The sequence below is a fragment of the Oryza glaberrima genome, chromosome 7 (assembly GCF_000147395.1).
Source record: "Oryza glaberrima chromosome 7, OglaRS2, whole genome shotgun sequence".
NCBI classification, from domain to species: Eukaryota; Viridiplantae; Streptophyta; class Magnoliopsida; order Poales; family Poaceae; genus Oryza; species Oryza glaberrima.
In genome coordinates this window covers 18,897,657-18,920,865 of record NC_068332.1, presented here as the reverse complement: position 1 = coordinate 18,920,865, position 23,209 = coordinate 18,897,657, and the positions used below count along the sequence as shown (strand labels likewise).

The window sequence follows — 23,209 nt, the reverse complement described above, 5'->3', positions numbered from 1 at the left end:
CGTCCAATGTGACACCTAAAAATTTTCTTTTCGCGAACTAAACATGCCTGTATATTTTCTTTTCGCGAACTAAACATGCCTATATATTAAGAGTGTAAGATGGACCTTTCCAGCTGATGTATATGTTGGTAAAAATAGTCCAACATATAGTTCCACCCACTTTTTTTTTCAAATTATTGTGCATAAGTATTACGCAAATATGGGTATGATTCCAACATTATTTTAATGAGGTCCAAGATTTATCACCAGTCTTTGTCCGTTTTGGCGTCTGTTAATGTACGTGGGTGTGGGATTGTGTGTGTATGCATCTTGTGTGTAAAGAAAAAAATTGAGGGCAAAAGCAAGTAATATGTGGGGTTAAGAAACACCAAAACAACTTCCAGGCTGTTTTGTCAATAATTGCGATAAGAGAGTGATTTATTTACTAGGACCGTTGAAATTCGAACTTGCCAAAACTTTAAATTTTGGTTTAGTCTTTTTTTTTTCTAAAAATTTATGTTGAGATGTATATTAGCACAAACCCATTATAATTTTCTTTTGTTTCGGGTAGCGGCAGGAGGGATATGCTGCAGAAGGATAAATATAACATATACAAAGACCATGTTTGTTTCTTTTTTTTTTTCAGAAGTTGCCGAGGTCATTTCGAAAAAAAAATGGATAAATCCGCCGAAGCGATATTGTGATAGGTGGAAAGGCTGAAAGCTATGTTGCCGTCCCCTAATCTGTTGAGAGATGCCAATTAGTCTACGTTGATCACCAAGAGTATAAGTGGTCAGTAGATTATACTCCCTCCATATTTTAATGTATGACGCTGTTGACTTTATAACCAACGTTTGACCATTCGTCTTATTCAAATTTTTTATGCAAATACAAAAATACTTATGTCATGCTTAAAGAACATTTGATGATAAATCAAGTCACAATAAAATAAATGATAATTACATAAATTTTTTGAATAAGACGAAATATCGAACGTTTGTTAAAAAGTCAACGGCGTCATACATTAAAATACGGAGGGAGTATTAGTTGCCATGTGTTGGGAAAGCGATCAAGAGGAAATAATTCAAATGGCTGCCCGGTTGAGACTCGACGAAGTAGGGGAAGGATTTTAGGTGCATAAATGTGAGATTGTGACTCTGAAGACACCTTAGCATATCAACATCTCCACTCCATCACTCTTGAAAAAGAAAAATGACAAATAAATCAATTAATCATGTTGTGTTTATCCACCATTGTCTACTGGAAGTGGTTCCTCTGATGTAAAGTCAAAGGGACATATATCACTAACATATAGTGCCCATCCTATCCTAGAGTCCATCCTTATGGGCATATATATCAAGAGACATAGGTTACTCTATTGTACCGATAAATATGTTTGTTAACCGTTCCACCAAAGAGTATCCAATGCAATAGGAGTAGTTGAGATGCTATTGCTGAAGTATTTATGCTGCAACATAGCTTCTGTTTTGTCGGCACATTAGCTGGGTGTTAGTCAAAGATGTAGGGTATATCTCGAATTAATACTTTTTTAGTCACGTTTAGTACCGAACGCCATGAATCTTTTAAGACTTAGCCAATTCGTCTTCCCTCTCCTCAGCTTTCCAAGTTCTTCGCTTTCCTTTGCACCATTCCGTATCCAAAGATCCAATCCCCTTTCTGTTTACCTGACGGGAAGACACAAGGAAGCCATCTTGCCAGCTCTAAGATTGGACCTGCTGGCTGCTGCTGTGATTTTTGGGTGAGAGCTTGTTGATTCAAATTGGAATTGTTATGATTCGAGTACAAAGTTCATGGCTTTGATACAAATTTTAGATACTCGAGTTCCAAGCTAGAGGCTTTTGCGTAGAAACGTTTGGATATTTCAGTCCAAAGTTATGATTTTTGCGTGATAAGTTTGGGGACTCGAGCTGAAAGTTTAAGACAACGAGTAGAAATATTCGAGGATTTTGAGTCAAACTTTCGATGTCCATCTTGAAAAGTGTGTTTTTCTTCTCTTTCTTGCTCCAGATGTAGGGAACTCCAAAGAAGGAATTGATTTGCGCTGCCTCCTGCCACGGTGTGCACAGTGCAGGAGCAGAGCATGGCAGTCAGTCACCTCCTCCACGCCCTCATCGCGGCCGCGGCGTTGCCGCTGCTCCTTCTCCCCCGTGCTGCAGGTAACGTTCTTCCAGCTTCCTGCCAATGCAGCTGATCGATCGGCAACGCCAAACGATGCTAAAATTCCTTGCTCGTCAATGCAGATGCTGGCGAGATCGGGGTGTGCTACGGGAGGGACGCGAACAACCTGATCGACCCACCAGCGGCGGTGAATCTGATGAAGGCGAACGGCATCTCCGTGGTGAGGATCTTCGACGCGGAACCGACGGTGCTGAACGCGATGGCGAACACCGGCATCAAGGTGACGGTGGCGATACCCAACGCCGATCTGGCCGCCGCCGGCCAGGATCTGCGCAGCGCGACCGACTGGGTGACGAGCAACGTGGTGCCGTATCGCAGCCGGGGCACGCTGATCAGCGGCGTCGCCGTCGGGAACGAGGTGTTCAAGCAGAGACCCGAGCTGACCGGGACGCTCGTCTCGGCCATGCGAAACGTGCACAGGGCGCTGGAGAACCTGAACCTGGCGAACGACGTGAAGGTGTCCACGCCGATCGCCTTCGATGCGCTCAAGCAGTCGTCCCCTCCATCTGCGGGGGAGTTTAAGGATGAGATCGCGCAATCGGTGATGAAGCCCATGATCAACTTCTTGAAACAGACCGGCTCGTTCTTCATGGTCAATCTCTACCCGTTCTTCGCGTACGTGGCTCAGCCGGACAAGATCTCTCTCGAGTTCGCGACGTTCCGCCCTAACGCTGGTGTGCTCGATGGCAATACCAGCATCAGGTACTTCAGCCTCTTTGATGCTCAACTCGACGCTGTTTATGCTGCGATAAACAGGGTTTCTGGTGGTAGCTTAACGGTCTCAATGGCTCGACGAGATGGAATCCTTAGTGTGCAAGCTTCAGAATCAGGGCACCCCTCTGGAGGTAGATTTCCCCTATCTTCCATGCTAGCTGCAGCCGATACGGACTCGGTGGCCACGATAGCCAACGCCCAAGCGTACAACAATGGGCTTATCAGACGTGTAGTATCCGGAGCCTCCGGTATGCGTGACGTCTCCGCCTACATCTTCTCTCTTTTCAATGAAAACGAGAAGCCTGGGCCAGCCATAGAGAGAAACTTTGGCTTGTTCTACCCAAATGGTCAGAAGGTGTACGAGGTTGACTTTAGGGGCGGTGGCGGTGGCGAAGCTTGCCCCACAAAGACAAGTTGGTGTGTGGCAAGAACAGATGTTGGGAGTGCAGCATTGCAGTCAGCATTGGACTTTGCGTGCGGTAACGGCGCGGACTGCAGCGCTATCCAGCAGGGCAGTGTGTGTTTCGAACCAAACACCTTGGTTGCACACGCGTCGTACGCATTCAACGACTACTACCAACGCAAGGGCCAGGCCAGCGGCACTTGCAACTTCTCTGGCGCCGCTTCCATCGTATTCAAGCCATCGCCAAGTAATGTTTTGCTCTCAATCTTTAAGATCAATGAGGCTTTCGCAAATGTGCATTCATATCTTGATTCCATCTCATTGTTTATTTGTCCTGTGAATTGTTTCCCGAGATATAGGCATATGTGATCCGAACCCAAGTTGGTGCGTTGCGAAATCGGAGGTCGGGGACGCACAACTACAAAATGCACTAGACTATGCATGTGGTAGCTGCGCGGACTGCAGCGCCATTCAACCAGGTGCACGGTGCTTTGATCCTGACACTAAGGTAGCACACGCGACCTATGCATTCAACGATTTTTACCAGACCACCGGTCGGGCTAGTGGATCGTGTGACTTTGCCGGTGCTGCTTCTATTGTCAACCAGCAACCAAGTGAGTTTTCTCTCATTTTACTGTGCATGATATATATGCCCTACTGCTACTAATGTACATATTCCCTAAGAAAAATTGCACACTTCTGTTTCAAGTAGTAAGTGGTTATCTTATTAGTGCTTGTTCAATAATTTACAGAAATAGGAAACTGCGAGCTCCCACCAAACAATGCTGGGACAGAACAAACTGCAATTGAAGATCAATCGACTGCAAACTTACCAGCAACAGCTTGGCAGTGAGGATGGATTAAAGAATCACTTCATATTTTTCTGCAGAGAAAAAAATAATGGTACCATTAATAATTAGTTGGGATTGAAGAGACGAATAAATGTACCGTTCACTCCTGTTGAATGAAACCCTGCTGTTGCACATTTCAGAGAATGAAAGAAATACATGTACGCCACACTCGTGCAGCAATGGACCGAAAACACACAGCTGCCGCAGCTTGTCATCTTATAAGCTACAACCTAAATTTGAGTTTTCAGACAAAATTTCGAGTTACTCTAGATGTTTTTCTTTATTCATCGCTTCCTGTTTTCAGGCCCTTGGCTTGTAAACCGATGAAAGTAGGAGTATAAAAGTCTGCTCTAAAATCATTTCTGGTTATTCCGTTCATTTTTCTCAGCTTTTAAACCTACATTGTCTGCAGTTGAGCGGAGCTCGACATCTACGAGGACGATGGCGCATTGGGAACCGGATCCTCTGACTTAAGAGTAACCAAAGTCAGAGGGACGTCCAATGCCGCTGCACCGTTCGTTTTCCATCAGACGGACCTGAGCGATTGCAGCAGAAAGACCAGCTAGATCTCAGCCCACGTGGCTCACAAGCAGGCTTGCTCACGCCTCTTGGCCGCCTCACTCGCCACAGATGCCGCTGCTGGCGGCAGCCTGCACCTTCTGAAGGAGAGGATTGTAGCCAAGGAGCCAGTTCTCCCCCATCGCAAACTGCTCTAGCTCTGCTGGTCAACCACGCCACCTTTCAGGTGAAGCCCCCTCCGCAGCTGTAGAAGAATTTGTTGTCGTGAAAGATGTAGCGAGTGAGCGAGCGAGCCTTGAACACCTTAACAACAACAATAATAAGCAAAATCGCAAATCGGGATGGCATTGTATAATCTTACTCAATTCAAAATTCTAAATTCATATTGATTGTACAGAACAGAAGAGCGAGCAAACGTATATGGACTAGCCTGGGACAAAATCTGTATACATATGTTCAGCCTCAGTCTCACATGTTCAATTCAGTAACACCAACACATTCTAATACCAAGAACAGGAGCAGGCCAGCAGCCTCAAATGTTTAGCTTTCTTTTGCATACATATTGATTGGCATCAATTTCACATTCTCATATTCAATCATCATATTCAGTGTTGAATCACAATCTCAATTCATATATCAATTTAGATTCTCAATCTCATCTTCTCGAGCTGCTGCTGTAACCCTCATCTGGAAGGCAGAGGTGGTGATGTTAGCCTCCTCCAGAGACTGCAACATCGCCTCCCTCCCGTAGTGCTGTGGCTCATGGTAGTGCACTGCTGTAGATGGGGCCTAAGGGCTCGACGAGGCGGCCGCCAGCCATGGGGCAAGGTGAGAAAAGAGAGGAGGAAAGAGGCATCGTGAAGTCTTCGAGTGCTCGACTGGTGGTTGTGCACATGTGGGCCGAACTTTGTTGCCGTGGGCCGAGCTGATCGAGCCCGTTCGTTTCGGCTGAGCTCGCTAGCTTCCATCCGATGCGGATCGAGCGGACCAATGCGGCGGATCTAGTTCCGGCGCATTCGCGCGATGCGGGCACTGCGAAAGATCCAGCGTCCACCGGCCGGCATGATCTCCGTTGCTCGGGCCCCAGGTGGCCAGGTGCCACCGCCACAGATCGCTTAGTCCTAGTGACCTCGCCCATGTCCGTTGGCCATTGGCGGCGATCAGCACATCATCATCGAGAAGACGAGAACGCCAAGGCCAGACTCAATTGCCACGAAGATGGACTACTCCATGGTGACATCGTGGCCGCCGGCGACGGCAGCTTGCACGGAGAGGAAGAGGGTGAGCAAGGCAAAAGATGATGAGGAGGAGGGAGGTGGCGGTGGCGTGTTCAGCGAGATGTGAGGCACCATACCCGTGAAATTGACTGTCGACGAAGATGTGGGTGTTTGGGGATTGATGGACGATGGGAGTGGAAACCATTTTAGGCTAAACCCGTTCTACCATCCAGTGCAAATCCATGGATATATCGAACCCATTTTGGGCCACAAAAGTTGCAACCAAATCTAAATCACTTGCATCTCTCAAGTATGAGTCTAATTCGATTATCGTCCCTCAATCGCAAAAAAGGAATATACAACATCTCTCAATTACTAATATCGGTTCATTTTGTGTCTCAAAACGGTTTTGATGGTGGTTTAGTCCTACGTAGTTGGTTGCGGGCTCACATGTTAGTTCTGATGAGAAAGAAATAATAGAGATGGAGCTAGCCGAGGCAAGAGTAGGACGATGATGGATAAGGGATCCTTGCCTGGCCTCATTGGCACCTAGCGCTGGAGCTATGACGCGAGGATTCCGCTGGCGTATGATGTGGCCGCCATCGCCGTCCGTAGAATCCATCAAACCACCAAAGCCTCGGTGGCATCGCTTCCTACCATCCTCCTCCCATAGGCATAGCTTCATATATTTTGATCGATCTGTCGGAATGCATACGGTTGTGAGTTATTGTCTTCTTTTGAGGTTTAATTCAAAAAATTGCCAAGAATAGGATCAACATTTTAGCATTGATATTGAGTTATTAACCACCTGTTCTTGGCTGGCTGCTAATTCATCTTGCAGGTCGAGTTCAGCGCCAGGCGATTAGCCTGCTACCGACACGACGTGGCCCATGACGATGGTGGCCAAGAAGGGGAGGCGCATCACGGGAGGAATACGGCGACACATTGGTCATGGCGGCCCACCTCCGTTGTCACCTTACCGTGGATGGGATGGCGAACTCGCCGGCTCCCTCCCCTCTATCCTCTCCTCTCCTATGCTCACTTCCGTTGTCACCTTCCCGTAGATGGGTTGGCAAGCTCGAGCTCGCCGACCACCACTACCGTTGATTCCTCGTCAGGAGAAATAGGAAAAGAGGAGAGAGACAGAGGGGGTAGGGAAGGGGATGACCTATTTCACTGACAGTGGGGTCTATCATATTTTTTAGTTCTTTTTTGTTTGAAGTGCCACATAGACGCTACATCAATCCAAGATCGCCGTGAATACTGCATAGGGACTCGATTTACGGTAGTTTTAGAAGATAGGAGGTGCTCTATACCCGGCTCTACGATTAAGGGACGTGAATAAAACTCACGCATAATGAAGGGACCAAAAGTGGACCTTCTCCTTTTCTCGTCCACTCAAACCTCTTCGATATAATCCACGTACAACCTCAGCCCAGTCAAATTCATCCAAAGCCAACTCAAAAGGAGAATCAACACAAAAAAGGATACCATTCCCACCCAACGGACTTGTAGGCCTAGCAGCAGGGCAAGAGGAGGGATCCAGTGTTTGCCACAGCTTGCGGCCTAGACTGTGTTTTTACTAGTTTTCCCTGCGCATGCTTCCCAAACTATTAAACGGTATGTTTTTTAAAAAAAATTATATTAGAAAGTTGCTTTAAAAATTCATATTAATCGATTTTTCAAACTTAAAATACTTAATACTCAATTAATCACACGCTAATGATTCACCTTGATTTGCGTATCTTCTCAATCTCCTCTTTTCCTCTCAACTCAAACTTGATCACTGTAATTTAGTGTGCAACAGGATGCCCATTATATCATGGAGCGGACGCCCATTTTTATCTTGGGAGCTGCCCGTTACCACTTTTACCAGATAAACGACAGGATCTTGCACCTTGATCTGGCCTAGTTGGCCTATGGCGAAATTCCTGCTTCACCACCTGCGTTGTGAGCCGATAGAACTATTATGGCTGACTCCCACGGCTCGCCGTAGGGTAAGCGTGTACCTCTTCCATATTTTTTAAGGAGAGTAAAATTTCGCATACTATAGACCTGTTAGGTTTCTTTTGTACAGCTTCAAATCCAAGACCTTTTGAAGCTTTGATCTAACTCTATGATTACATTGGTAATATTTGAATAAATCATTTTTTTATTAAATTGATGATAGTTGAATAAATCATTTTGTTTCATTTTAGATGAAATTCAAAATTTTAAATCACTATACCTTAGCATACAAATTTCAAATCTATCATGAATATGATATCTGAAACTGTGCCGAACATGATCATCAAATATCTATATGAGAAAGCTCCCACATCTATCAAAATTAAGATCTCTGCTAGTTGATTAGAAAAATAATATTATTGTGACTATTAGATTATATTAAAAAATCCAACATGGGTCTTGGTTTCCTTGTGTGGTTGAAATATAATTCTTATTAGAGGAACCGTCTCATAGACGACATACTGCTACGGAATTTGTGGATGAATATATATGTTAAATATTATATAAACAATAAATGTTAAAATAATGCAAAAATGAAGTGAGGAAAATAATTTGACATACTTATATGTTGAGGTCTATAATATTATATTCTAGGTGATATATCTTACATGAGATTTAAGATATATAATAGTAATTTCTAGTAGATGATAATGTAGCATACTTGTACACTGAGTTTTACCTTCTAATAATTATTAATAGGTACCATCTATATTGAAAAAGTTATATTTGGTGTTTCATAAATATTAATAGTATACTTGACTTGTCTAGGCTTTTTCCACACGAGGGCTGTGGAGTCTTCTGTAATATTTTCCAAGTCAAGTCGTTGGCTTTGTCCAAATTAACGATGGCCTGCACGCAGCACAAGGGTCAGGACGACGATATAGTATATCAGACACAAGTGGGCACAAGAGGAGCAGGAGGCTAAATTACAGAGGCACACATGCATGCATAGCTACTAGAATCCATACGCGACCATCAATGTTGTAGAGCGACAAGTTGTTTGGCGTTCTCCCCAGCTAGGAATATATATTGATACATATAGGCCGGTCAATATGCGTGGAATGCATGTAGAAAAATGTTGAAAATCGGTGGACAGACCAAACCGACAAATAAGTTAGGAATGCAGGATGTGACTGCCCTTGACACCCCATCATCAGAAGCTCCTTTGTTTGACCTATTAATACCACATCAATCTCAAATGGTGTTATCGTATAGCATGTTATAAACTTCGTCTTGGTCTTTTCTCATTAAGATTTAGATTTTATCTCGGCTTTTATTAACACGCTATTAAAACTATTAACCGATGTGTTCCGTGTAAAAACTTTCTCTATAGAAGTTGCTTTAAAATATCAAATTTATCAATTTATCAAGTTTCTAATAGTTCAAACATAATTAATCATATGCTAATGGTTTTCCTGATCATTTTATGTACGCCAACTTAATCTTCGTCTTCATCAGTTTCGCCTATGGACATGTCATGTTATCTTCCAATTGAAAATCTATAATTAATTGATCAATTTACCATTATAATAATATATGTGGTGTAGCTGGGAGTTAGAACGGTGATGCATCTAGATGTAATGGTCCAAAACGATAGTAGAGTGATCCATATACAAATTTTTATGATGTTAGGCAACGTACCTAGGCCAAGTCTAGTTTCCGACTTTTTCTTCAAACTTTCAACTTTTCATCACATCAAAACTTTCCTACACATAAACCTATAACTTTTTTCTTCAAACTTTCAATTTTAGTCTAACTTCTAATTTTGACATGGAACTAAACAATGTCAAATTTTAGGATGATCCATGGCCCATGGTGTCACCTAGATATCTCCGCCTAAATATCACAGAAAAAAAGCACGAAATTAAGAAAAGGAAAAACTAAAAAAGGTAATATATATATATATATATATATATATATATATATATATATATATATGTATGTATGTAAGGGTGAAGTGACATATACCATAGGAAAAAGTATGTAAATGTTTTTTCTTTTCTTTTTTGTTTTTCATTATTAAAATGGGGGTTTATAAGAGAATCTCTAAATATATAATAAATGATGTGAGTGTGGAGATAATCTTTTTGCATACTGATATCTCCCCTCGGTCGGCAGGCTTGGTATCAATCTTGGGAGGGGAAAAATGACAAATTATCAGTTCAGTTGTGGCTATCACCATTGTCTGGCAATCATATATGTTATCCAAAGAGTATTATTCTTCAATAGTTGAGATGTTATCCAAAGAGTATTATTCTTCGCGGCTGCTGGCGCAGCCGCAACTTGGTTCTGTTCTGTCGGCACATGACACGAGCTGAGCTAGTGTTCCTGAAACTGAAAGATGTGAGGGTATATCATATCAGAATTCTTTCGACTCTGCATTGGTGTGATCTTCCATTAATTTTACATCAAGTTTTTTTTTCTCTATTCCAGAACGTATGGTAAACCCTCTTTGCTTGCTATAAATTCCCGTCATCGCGTCCCTGAATCCTCACATTCAACGAACAACGACTACTCTTGACTCCACTCAGGAGCAGAGCATGGCAGTCAGTCACCAACTCCGCGCCCTCCTCGTGGCCGCGGCGTTGCCGCTGCTCCTTCTCTCCCGTGCAGGTAATGTGACGATTTGGAAACAAATTTTATATATACTTCTGGCTTCCGGTGAATGCAGATGGGCAGCAACTTCAGTGATGTTGATTTTCTTGCTCATCAATGCAGATGCGGGCGAGATTGGGGTGTGCTACGGGAGGGATGCGAGCAATCTGATCGATCCGCCGGAAGTGGTGAAGCTTCTGAACGCGAACAGCATCACAATGGTGAGGATCTATGACACTGACCCGACGGTGCTCAACGCTCTCGCTAACACAGGCATCAAGGTGATGGTGATGCTACCTAACGAGGATCTTGCTTCTGCTGGCGGGGATGTGAGGAACGCGACCGACTGGGTGAAGAACAACGTGGTGCCGTACCTCAACCAGGGCACGTTGATCAATAGCGTGGCCGTGGGGAACGAGGTGTTCAAAAAAAATTCCGAACTGACTGGTATGCTTGTCTCAGCCATGCAAAATGTGCAAACGGCGTTAGCGAACCTGAACCTGGCGGATGGCATAAAGGTGTCGACGCCGATTGCATTCGATGCACTCGATGTGTCGTTCCCGCCATCAGATGGGAGGTTCAAGGACAGCATCGCGCAGTCGGTGATGAAGCCCATGATCGACTTCTTGGTACAGACCGGCTCATACCTCTTGGTAAATCTTTACCCTATGTACGCTGCGGCGGATCCGTCGACCCACATCTCTATCGAGTACGCAACGTTCCGTCCTAATAGTGGTGTGCTCGACGGAAAAACCGGCATCATGTATTTCAGCCTCTTTGATGCTGAGCTCGATGCTGTTTACGCCGCAATAAGTAAAGTTTCCAGTGGTAGCTTGAGGGCATCATTGGCCCAAGGAGATCAAATGTTAGTTCAAGTTGCAGAATCAGGGTATTCCTCTGGAATTACATTTGGTGGGCCAGTGGTCGTTGAAGCTGATGCGGATTTGAATGCAATAGCTACAATACCCAATGCCAAAGCGTACAACAATGGTCTTATCAGACGTGTGCTCTCCGGATCCCCAGGTAAGCACGACGTCTCTGCCTACATCTTCTCTCTTTTCAACGAGAACTTGAAGCCTGGGCCAGCCACGGAGGGACACTTTGGCCTATTCTACCCAAACGGCCAGCAGGTGTATGAGGTCAACTTTCAAGGTGGTAGAAGTTCCTGTCCAACGAATGCAAGCTGGTGTGTGGCGAACCCGAATGTTGATAATGCGGCATTACAGAGAGCGTTGGACTGGGCGTGCAATAATGGCGCAGACTGCAGCGCTATCCAGCTGGGCAAAGCATGCTATGAGCCGAACACCTTAGTTGCACATGCATCTTACGCATTCAATGATTACTACCAACGCAAAGGCCAGGCTAGCGGCACGTGCAACTTCAATGGTGTCGCTTTCATCGTCTACAAGCCATCACCAAGTAAGTTTTTCAAATGTACATTCATATATATATATATATATATTGCGATCATATCCTCATTATGTGTTTATTATTTGAACTTATTTGGCGAGATATAGGCATATGCGATCCGAACCCAAGTTGGTGCGTTGCGAAAGATAGTGTCGGGGAAGCACAACTACAGAATGCACTAGACTACGCGTGCGGTAGTTGTGCCGACTGCAGCGCCATACAGCGCGGTGCACAGTGCTTTAATCCGGACACCAAAGTAGCTCACGCAACCTATGCATTCAACGACTATTACCAGACAGCCGGTCGGGCCAGTGGCTCGTGTGACTTTGCCGGTGCCGCAACCATTGTCACACAACAACCAAGTGAGTTCATTCTCATTTTGTAATGTATTAGATTGGTACATTTCATACCACTAAAAATGTTCATTAAGAAAAAAATGCACAGTTTTGTTTCAAGTAGTAAGTGATTTTTTAAAGGATAAATAGCTATCTTATTGGTGTCTGTTCAATTTATGTACAGAGATTGGAAACTGCCTACTCCCACCAAACAACGCTTGATCAGAACAAACTGTCTAGGAAGACCAAAAGCTAGCCTAGCTAGCTACCAAAGGCAGTGAGGATGGGATTAAAGAATAATTCCATATTCTTCTACAGAGAAAATAAGGATTAAACTTTTTGTATTTCCCGTTGAAAATTTTAAATAAATAAATGTACTGTTTGCTCCTGTTGAATGAAATTCCGCAGTTACTTGTTTCAGAAAAAATAAATGTACATCAAACTCCTTCAGCAACGGAAAACACAGCAGTGCAAATGTACTGATGTGTCCAAGGCGTTTCCCTTCAACAGTGTTAAGAAATTAGCAAAATTTGTCATAGGACACGCAAAAAAATGTAATTGGCTGGGTGACACCGTGAAACGTGACACAGCTGATGGACACTAAAAAAGGTGTAACTGGCCGTAGGACACCGGTCACATTATTTTATTATTTTTGGATCAAAAGTGGTGGGATATTTTTCTAAATGCGCGGATTAACCTTCTCTTTCCTTCTTTTCCCCTCCCCACTGATTTCGTCGGTAACGGGCACAGCGGCCTCAGAGACGCGGCGAGGTCGTCGCGACGTGGTGCAGCGACACTGGCGGCCAGGGCGGTGTACTAGATCATGCGGCGGATCGAGGCCGAGGAGATCCGCCTCGACGCCGCGACATGGTGGTGATGAGCACCAAGCAAGAGATCGAGGAGCAGTGGGGGCTCTACGATGGGTTCGACCTCAAGGTGGAGCGCAAGCTCTGCATCCGTCACATCTGGTCGAAGGTGAGGAGCGCAGTGGGGGCTCCTGCACCTGCTCATCAACCCCAACAAGGCCAAGAAGCCTCTCCCTCCCATCTGGTCGAAGGTGCTCAGTTTCTTCACGAACCCGCACAAGCCGATGATCCTGGCGCTGTTGCGGCCAGACCCAAAAAAGAACATCACCACGCTGCTCAAGGCGTACGGCGAGAACCGCCATCTCCGGGAGCGTTCCAGGCGAAATCTTGGAAGGGGAAAAGAATGAAAGAGAAGGAGAAAAATAAGGAAAGGGAAGGGGCAATCTAATCATTTAGAAAAATATCTCACCTTTTTTTATCTGAAAATAATAAAATAATGTGACCGGGGTCCTACGGCCAATTACACGTTTTGTTAAGTGTCCATGAGCCATGTCAAGTTTTCGCGGTGTCTCCCGCCAATTGCATGTTTTTTGCGTGTCCTGTGACAAATTTTGCTGAAGAAATTAAGACTTAGTTCGAATGTGCATTATACTTGGAGAAAATCCAAGAAATGCTATGGATAAGCGTACAATTCCAAGAAATGCCATCGACAAGTGCGAGTTCCATGAAATACCATCGTACAGCGATTTCGTTCCCGAAATATCATCGCCGTTAAGGTTCCGTCCATCCCTCGCTGTTAAGTACACTGTTCATCCTATAACACTTGACGGAGGGTTACTAACCAAACCGTAACGGCAATGGCATTTCTGGGACAAAGTATCTTTTATGGTTACATTTCATGAAACTTACACTTGTGAATGGTATTTCTTAGAATTGTGTGCTTGTTATTGGCATTTTCTGGATTTTCTCTTATAATCGAGCTTTTGGTTTGCACTCAAAACGAGGCAACCATTAACATATGAAAATTGAGTATTAATTATTAAAAAAATAAAATTTGGTTTATTTAATAAAATTTGAGGGGCTCTGATTATGGGCGCTCCTACCCAACCAATATAGCTCCTAGCCGCTACGAGTCCATGATCTCACCGCCATTATCTATTTGCATGTCTATGCTATATTACAGTCACCATGGTTACATTGTGGTATCCCCATCTCTATTTAAGAGAGTTGTCGGGTTACAGAGTCCGACTCTAACTTCATCCCCTAACACCTATTATAACTCTAAGTCCAACCGTAACTAAATATGACTAGTATATTGGGCACATTCTAACAATAGTGCCAATAACTTGATTGAGCAAATTTTATATTTAAACCGAACGTGCCCTGGCGTGCTAAAGAATATTCAACGGTTGAGGGACTGTTGCTGAGGTACCAAATCATTCTTCGTGGACAGACACTCGTGAGGACAATTAATGGTATAATATTGCACACAATTGTTGCACTAAGCCACTAATGATGATTGGAAATTAATCTGTTGAGTCTTCCCCTTGACCCGAGGAAAAAGATGCATGGCTTGCGTAAAGGCACGGGCACGTACCGCACTTCCAACTCTAGTGGAAAATGATCTGTTGCGTCAATTGTTCACGCCACGAGTTTTACTTATATGCATATACACGTATATTTATCCAAAAATGTTTTTCAGGTTTATATATGTGGTTTAAATTATATATTTTTTCTAGAAAAAAGAGGAAGAAAATGATACAGTGCACTACTGCAGTAGAATTGGAAATATTGTTATTAGTTAGTGTTAGTTGTCACTTGACCGGTATTCGGGCTTTTTCACACGAGTAGGCAAGATGTGGAAACTAGCAATTAATAATGACAAGTTTCTTGGTCCAACAAGTCGCCGCGTGCATATATAATTTGTCCCGAGCGAGGGGAAGTCCTGCACGCAGCAACGTGAGGGTCGATACAACGTACAAGTTGGACAATTAGGAGTTCATTAGGACTGGGAAGGTACAGGAGCACCTATGTGCACATCAATTTTTTTTTGAAACACTGATGTGTGCGGCCGAGGGGCTCACTGATGTGTGGGCCCGAGGAGCTCACATGTCAGTGAACAGTACTGCAGACGACCTGCATCCTGTGCACATCCTCACTTGCTTGTTTGGTTTGACGGATCTTCTGATTCTTGCATGTGTTGTTTGCTTTGCATCGTGGCTTCCTATTGTCCATATCACATCGAGCTAAGACTCCTCCAGATCTAAGATTTTTGGACGTGGTATCCGTAGCTTCACAAATCCATTTATTTGATAACATTTGGATAAATTATTTTGTTCTTATTTTAAATTAAATTTTAAATTACCATAATTTAATATATACAAACATCAAATCTATCATGAATCTAAGATCTGGAGCTGTGGTGGCTCTTTCTGGGAGTCAAGCCATCACATGATTCTACATTTATATCCTAGAAAAAAAAATTTATAGAATCTTTGAAATAAATGATTGATTTCTACCGATTTCTTTGAAATTCATATATGAAATGGGCAATTCAAGAAAAATATTAGAGGAAATTAAGTATTTTCTTCTTCTTATAGCTTGAATTTATGTATTTTTCATGTGCGCCAATTAAAAGCTTGTCTTGAAATTTTCTTGTGTTTGATCCAATAAGCATGATATTACATCCTACATTTTTTTACTATTCATGTATTTTCACAATTCTACGTTTCAAAGGATCGGATCTATAGAGTATACCTATACCAAGTTGGATGATAACATATAAAATCATTCAAATTTCCCACCGTGCGATCAAGAACGAGCGACTGGGGATAAAAATCAGATGCACTACTCGGCACTAGACGGTCGAGTAGTGCATCCGTGACATCCAAACAGTACGTGTGTGATTTCCTGATAGGCCCATCTGCTCCTGCACTTCACTCCTAGCATTCTAGCTCATTAATTAAGCAGTTCTAGCCGATTATGGCCTACTCGATCCTTTTGTCAGAAAAAAAAAGTCAAACTTTTATGTTGCAAGTGCACGATTACTTAACAACCTATCTGCAACTGGTCCGACTCATCTTCATCAATCGTCACCACTGGAACGGCGCCCAGAGGGTGGTGAGCGAGGCAGGAGATCGAGCGAGGGGGCTAACCTCCATTTGGCCTTCCTGTCGATCGATTGATGGTCTCCTCACCTCCAACGACGGGAAGAACGCAGCATCCGTACCGTGCAAAACGAATGCGGCGGCGACCTGCTTCGTGTTCCTTAGCGAATGCAATCGGAGTGGCAGCGTAAAAAAAAAAATGATACGATATCTTTGCGCAAATTGTAACTTACTTGTTTTTAAGGGATTAAGATTAATTTAAACTGGAAGAAAGTCGTGTGGATTCACTAGATTAGCTTGATAAACATGGTTTGATTTTTCTGGTTTTCGTCTTCAGTTTTGTGGTTTTTCTTCAGTTTTCGTGTTTTTTAAAAAAGGTTACGCTTTCATTAGAATGTTGTTTGGTTCTCTGCCTAACCAAATCATCATTAGTAGGACCAAATCAACTGTCGATGCCTGTCCAGACACTATTAAAAAACGATTTTTCATGGTGTCAATCTATAATTTTCGCTGGCGGTCGTACGTGAAAACCACAAGCAAAACCGTAACTAGGGGGTCGGGGGCTACGGACCGCTAGCGAAAACCGATTTTCCCTGGCGGCCACGCTAAGAGGTCCGCCATAAAAATAACACTATTTTTCGAGGCGGATCTCTTATGTTTCCGCCAGCAAAAACACAATTTTCACTAGCGCTAGGTAAAGAGGACCGCTAAAAAAAATTTTATGCCAATAAAATCCACCGCCCCCATCGACACCAAACTCGCCTCTCTTCTCCCTTGGTCTCTCCACCTCTCTCACTTCTCCCTCGATCGGTCTCTCCTTCTCCCTTCTCCACCAATGCCGGCTGTCGTCACCACCAACGCCGCTGGATGCCATCTCATCCACCGCCGCCGCATCGGGAGCGGATCTAGCGCCGCCGTGCCTCAGGAGGATGGATCCGACGCCGCCTGGCCCGAGAGGGTGGATCCGCCGCCGCTAGGCCTCGGGAGCGGCGCGGGGAAGGGGACGGTAGCAGTGGCAGCTGTTCTCGGCGGATCCGGCGCCTCCTCCCTCCCCACCGGGGCCATGAGGCGGCGATGACGAGAGGCGGGCGGCGGCACGGATCTGACGGGGGGAGGATGCGGGCGGTGGTGGCGGTGATGGCGACGGGAGGTGTGTGGCTGGGTCGCGGGCTACCGTCAGGAGAGCTCTGGCGCAAGGCTGGATATGGATCTGGCCTCTCCCTCCCTCCCTCTTCTTGATCAGGCGGCAGAAGGGAGGTAGCCGCTGGTGGCGACAACAACAGAGCGGTGGCTGCTCGACCATTCCCCTCCCCTCCCTCTCCCAGATCTGGCTGGAGGGGAGGTGGCCGGCAAAGTTCCCCTGGCGAGCTCGTCCATGGCACACGGCGGCTAGGGTTCTTGGATTTGAATTTGGGGGGAAAAATGCTTGGGAGCTAGGATTGCTAGATGTGAAATTTTTTTTGTGCATGTTCTTCTAGACGATGCAGATGCTTTGATTTGTATTTCATGATATGTGTAAATAATGTTTGATTTGTGGAAATGATGATTTGTATTTCATGTTTGAATTTGGTAATGAGCAGCCATATGCATATGCATGTGGTTTTGTGTCACATGAGGTTCATGTGTTTGAGAAATTGCAAACAAAATGGGATTTAGGGTGGGTGATATTGGGGATTGGGGATTTGTGATTGGATCTGGATTTTCATTTTTTTTTACTCCAAAAAATGTTTTCACTGGAGGGTATCTTAATATTGCCGTTAGCGAAATCCTATTTTTTATGGCGGCTGTCTTAACGTGGCCGCTAGTGAAATCCTATTTTCGCTAGCGAAAATCGATTTTTGCTGGCAGCCGAGTGCCCGCCAGCACAAATGAATAATTTTCACTAGCCTTTGATCACTGGCGGTATAGCCGGCCGCTAGCGAAAACCCATTTTGGCCGACAGTAAAAACAGTTTTAGAAGTAGTGAGAGCACCCGATAGGTTTTACCTGAAGAAAAGTAGAAGCACTAACACGGTGTCTTGCAAGGAGAAATCCAGTGCCCGTCGGCACCAGGCATAAAGCAAAGACTTACGCCTAGAGCTTCCATATCCTACCAACCACAACAACCACTGCACACAGCCATAACAAGAGGAGGAAGGCATTATCATTGCCCAACAGGTCACACATACCCAACCCCATAAACGCACACCCATAAAGCAAATGCGAACACCATCTCGAACGAATGCACATGAGCCACCACTATCGTCAGAAACCATGACGAAGGAGACTAGTGTTATCGTTGTCTAGCTCGTCACCCGACACAGCAATTCTGACTTCACCTCGTCCCCCTACCATACCATACTATGGATGTGGCCACACTATAGCGACTCCCGCAATTAGACGTCAATAGCTGCCAAACACCACCAAGAAGCTCCGAGCTAGCCAAGCCCTCCTCTCCCCAAGAGAATATCAAAGGATTGGAACGGGTCGGCGATAGGAGCTCCTAAAGGAAGGAAGGTACAACTAGCTGGAGATGGCTTGATGTCCAACCAACACACTCCTGAGCTGACGTCTCAAGCCAGCACCAAACAACTATCAAACGGCCGAAGCCGACCAGATCCAACCACACCTCCGTGTACAACTTCAACCAACTACGCTGTCGTTGCCACCCAAAACCACCAAACCCAAAACTCCATTTGATTTGACCTCAGGAGGCCAAATTGACACCACTGGCACTCCCTCACCTCGCCATTACTCCCAGTCCCACCTAGGGGCCTTAGGCTTCCACCTTGCGACCAATCGTCAGCCTTTCTACCACCACGCGCATGGCTCTAGCTTCCATGGGTAGCTTCACGTGAACCTGCGCTCACTCAGCCTCTACGTCGGCGCCACCTACGTCAACCGGCCACATGCCACCAGCCACTCCCGTGCTGGCGCAGCTACTACGCCACCACCGCCTGCATTGGCGCCACCTACGTCTTCCCACTCCACCGCTATCTGGTCCACCGCCTACCGACATCGATGTCCAGGCGGTGGAGGGGTGGAGCCCAACAGTCTAGGCGACAAGCCTGATCACCCCCCACAAGGAGTTGGGGGGCCACTCTTCCATAAGAGAATTATGCCATTAATTCAAAGTTTCTTTCAGCCTTGATTTCGTTTTAATCAATTTTTTTTTTCGGCCGCTGGTGTTGTAATAGGTGCTCGACTCGTCTAGGCTATTTCCCACACGGGTAGACAAACTGCCAAAAATAGCAATTAATGGTAAGGTTGTGGAATCATCTATAGTAGTCAAGTTGTTGGCTTTGTCCCGAATCCTGAGGAGGGGGTGGGGAAGCAACCATACAAGTGGGGAGCAAGAGGCACACATGCATATGATAACTTTTTAAGTTAAAGATGCATATATAACTTGCTGTGTTCTTTTTCTACTTTCCTAACTCATCTCTCTCGTTTTCCGTGCGCACGTTTTTCAAACTGCTAAACGATACATTTTTTATAAAAAAAATCTATAAGAAAGTTGCTTTTAAAAAAACCATATTAATCTTTTCTTAAAAATTAGTAAATACTTAATTAATCGTAAGAAAGTGTGTCGCTCTATTTTATGTACGTGGGAGGTAAGTTTCCAACCTCACCTCTCCATCAAAGCATTAGAGCAGGTACAATAGCAGACTATAAGCCAGCTATAAACACATACCGAAAAGATAAAAGAATAGAGAGATAAGCAGCGGGCTACATGTTTGTAGCTAGCTGCAGCACGGGCTCCAGTACACAATGTGTGTATGATATGTGGGATCAGATACTAACAGTGTAGTATATATTTATAGATAACTATTTTATAAGTCGGCTATTAAATTGACTATATATGATTCGAAGCTAGGTTGGCTATACTATTAAACTTGCTCTTAGTAAAGCGACCAGTACTAGTACTAATTGCTTGCAGGTTCTGCCCAGCTTGGACAGGCCGGTCAATGCGCATGCAATGCAAATGCTCGTAGAAAAATGTTGAAAGTTTGTAAAAAAAATGTTGAAAATTGATGGACTGATCGAATCCACGAGGGATGAATTTGGTTGGATGGATTAGATCGGAAATAGCCCATAAAGTTTTGCACGTGTTAATTTGTCTTGTGTTCAAGAGTTCAGATGGAATGGACAAGGGAGAAAAAAAAAAAGGCTCCGTGAAGACCTCTATTAATGCTTATATTGTGGGAATATAGGGAATAATTGATCAGTGATAATTAGTATGTTTTGTTTTTAAGAACTTCCTATGTTCCAAGTTTTTTTTGGTTTGCTTAATTCAAACTTCTTTTAAGTTCGATGAAAATAAATAAATATACTGCTTGCTCATCTCAGAATGCTGGCATGCGACTCACCAGTCACCACGGTGCGCGTGAGACCAGAGTATCCAGACACCTCCTCCAGTACTGCTCTGTCTCCCATGCAGGTAACCTACTGCAGCAGCACAAACATGTCAGAACCCACCAAAATATGTTTTTCCTGTTTGTATTCCGTCTATATCAAAATAACTTTTATCTATTTTCTTACTCATTCGTTAAAGACTTTATTTTAAGCAATTAATGCATTGAGATCTGATAAAGTCAAGACAAATGCCTTGAGACTTGATAAAGTTAAAATAAATGCATTCAAACTAGATAAATATGAGAAGAAATGCATCAAGATTTGATAACGTAAGGAACATTCTACTCTTAGAATTTGTATTTGTATGTATAACATAGGCAAAAGATAAAATTATTTTCCCGCAAAAAAAAAGATAAAATTATTTTGTGATAGAGATAGTACTCCCTCTACTTGATAATACTTATCGTTTTGGACAAGATTATTGTCAAACTTTAAACACTTTGACTATAAATAACATCTAAAATATTTGTCTTAGAAAATATGAAGACTATATATATATATATATTAGTCTTAAAAAATACTTCAATAAAATGATATATTTATTAATATTTCTATATATATATATATATATACATATTAAAAAATAGTGATCAAAGTTGGTTTTTATTTGGAGATCATATCCTTGTCCAAACATCGATAAATACAATATTATCAGCCCGGACAGAGTAGTTGCTTAAATCTCTCTGTAAGGGACCGAAGCTATGCTTATATGTGTTTTTAAGAAAATGTGTCAACCTTGACAAACACTTAAGTATGAAGCTAATGCAGCTGAGCGGCAAACTATTTCTTACTTCTCATTGCAGGTGCGGGCGAGGTTGGGGTGTGCTACAGGAGGGACATGAACAATTTGATTGAACCACTGGCCGTGGTGAATCTTCTCAACTCAAACGACATCACAATAGTGAGGATCGATCTACGGCACCAACTCGATGGTGTTGAATGCATTTTCCAATACAAGCATCAAAGTCATGGTAGCAATGCCCAACGATGATCTGGCTTCTGTTGGCCAAGATCTGGGTAGCTCGACAAACTTGGTAAAGAACAATGTGGTGTTGTACCTCAACCAGGGCACACTGATCAATGGTGTGGCCATGGGGAATGAGGTGTTCATCCAACAACCAAACTTGACCGGGATGCTTGTGCCAGCCATGCAAAATGTGCAGATGGCATTGGTGAACCTGAACCTGGCAAAAGACATACATGTGTCCACACTGATTGCGTTAAATGCACTCGATGTGTCGTTTCCGCCATCTGATGAGAGATTTTAAAACTAACATTGTGCAATCGGTGATGAAGACCATGATCGATTTCTTGATACAAACCGGTTCATACCTACCTCTTGGTCAATTTCTTTCCTTTCTACGCTGCAGCGGATCCATCTAGCATCTCTATCGAGTACGCGACGTTCCATGACAATGGTGGTGTGCTTGACAAAAATACCTACAAGACGTACTTCAACCTCTTTGACACCGACCTCGACATTGTTTACGCCGCGATAAACAAAGTTTCTGGTGTGTCTGTCCTCGATGTGAAAGCTACGGAATCGAGGTACCCCTAGGGTATGAAGATACCCCCGTTAGCCGATGCAAACGTTGACTCATTGGCAAAGATAGCCAACGCCCAAGCGTAAAATAATGGCCTTGTTAAACGTGTAATGTCGAGTGCCCCTGGTATGCATGATGTATCTATTTACATCCTCTCTCTTTTCAACAAGAACTTGAAGAAAGGGTCAGACACAAAGGGCAAATTCAGCCTATTCTATCCAAATGGGATGAAGATGTACAACGTCGACTTCGATGGTGGCAATTCCTGTCCCACGAAGGCGAGTTGGTGTGTGGCCAAAGCAGGTGTTGGGCACATGGTGTTGTAGGCAGCATTGGACTATGCATGTAATAAGGGTGCGGATTGCAGCACTATCCAGGTGGGAAAAACATGTTACCAGCCAAACACATTGGTCGCACATGCATCTTATGCATTCAACGACTACTACCAGCGCAAGGGCCAAGCTAATCGTACTTGTTACTTCGAAAGCACCGGTTTGATTGTCCACAAGCCATCATCGAATAATTTTCCACTCCCAATCTTTAAGATCAATGAGGTTTTTGGAATTTTGTATCATCATCGTGATTACATCCAACTGCATATTTTTTTATGGATTGTTTGCTGAGATATATGTAGGCATATGTCACCCAAACCCGAGTTGGTGCATTGCGAAACCAGAGGTTGGGGACACACGGCTGCAAAAAACACTAGACTATGCATGTAGTACCTACGTGGATTGCAGCACTATCCAACGTGGTGGACAGTGTTTTGATCCTGACACCAAGGCGGCGCCTCGACCTATGCATTCAATGACTATTACCAGACAGTTGGTCGAGAGAGTGGTTCATGTGATTTTAGTGGCACCGCTACTATTGTCAAATAGCAACCAAGTGGGTCCATGCTCATTTCAAATTTAGTATATTTAATTAATGTCTCCCACCTCTAATAATATAGAATTTCTCTAAGAAAAATTGCAATCTTTTGTCTCAAATGGTAAATGGTTACCTTATTGGTGTTTGTTCAATCGTTTACATAGATTGGAAACTGCTTGCTCCCACCAAACAACACTTGAACAAAACAAACTGTAATAAACCGGAAGCAGCTGGGCAATGAGGATGAATCAAAGAATAACT

At 43.9% G+C, this 23,209-nt stretch overlaps 2 protein-coding genes and 1 pseudogene across 3 annotated transcripts; all 3 read left to right on the top strand.

The window, feature by feature from the left end:
* The first annotated feature begins 1,399 nt into the window (after nt 1–1,399).
* On the top strand, nt 1,400–4,337 carry LOC127778440 (glucan endo-1,3-beta-D-glucosidase-like). Its single transcript, XM_052305042.1, has 5 exons — nt 1,400–1,738; nt 2,008–2,156; nt 2,241–3,542; nt 3,655–3,909; nt 4,048–4,337. The coding sequence occupies exons 2-5, from the start codon at nt 2,081–2,083 to the stop codon at nt 4,146–4,148; spliced, it is 1,734 nt and encodes a 577-aa protein (XP_052161002.1). The 5' UTR covers nt 1,400–1,738; nt 2,008–2,080; the 3' UTR covers nt 4,149–4,337.
* Nucleotides 4,338–10,335: 5,998 nt separating this feature from the next.
* Nucleotides 10,336–12,660, top strand: LOC127778462 (glucan endo-1,3-beta-glucosidase 3-like). 2 transcript variants are annotated; one of them, XM_052305069.1, is made up of 4 exons: nt 10,336–10,502; nt 10,608–11,903; nt 12,002–12,256; nt 12,414–12,660. In XM_052305069.1, exons 1-4 carry the CDS (start codon nt 10,430–10,432, stop codon nt 12,449–12,451), a joined length of 1,662 nt encoding a protein of 553 aa, XP_052161029.1. In that variant the 5' UTR covers nt 10,336–10,429; the 3' UTR covers nt 12,452–12,660. The 2 variants fall into 2 exon arrangements, with proteins under 2 accessions (XP_052161029.1, XP_052161028.1); XM_052305068.1 differs by having other exon boundaries at nt 10,338–11,903.
* Nucleotides 12,661–13,096: 436 nt separating this feature from the next.
* Nucleotides 13,097–23,148, top strand: LOC127780283 (glucan endo-1,3-beta-glucosidase 13-like; annotated as a pseudogene).
* The last annotated feature ends 61 nt before the right edge of the window (nt 23,149–23,209 follow it).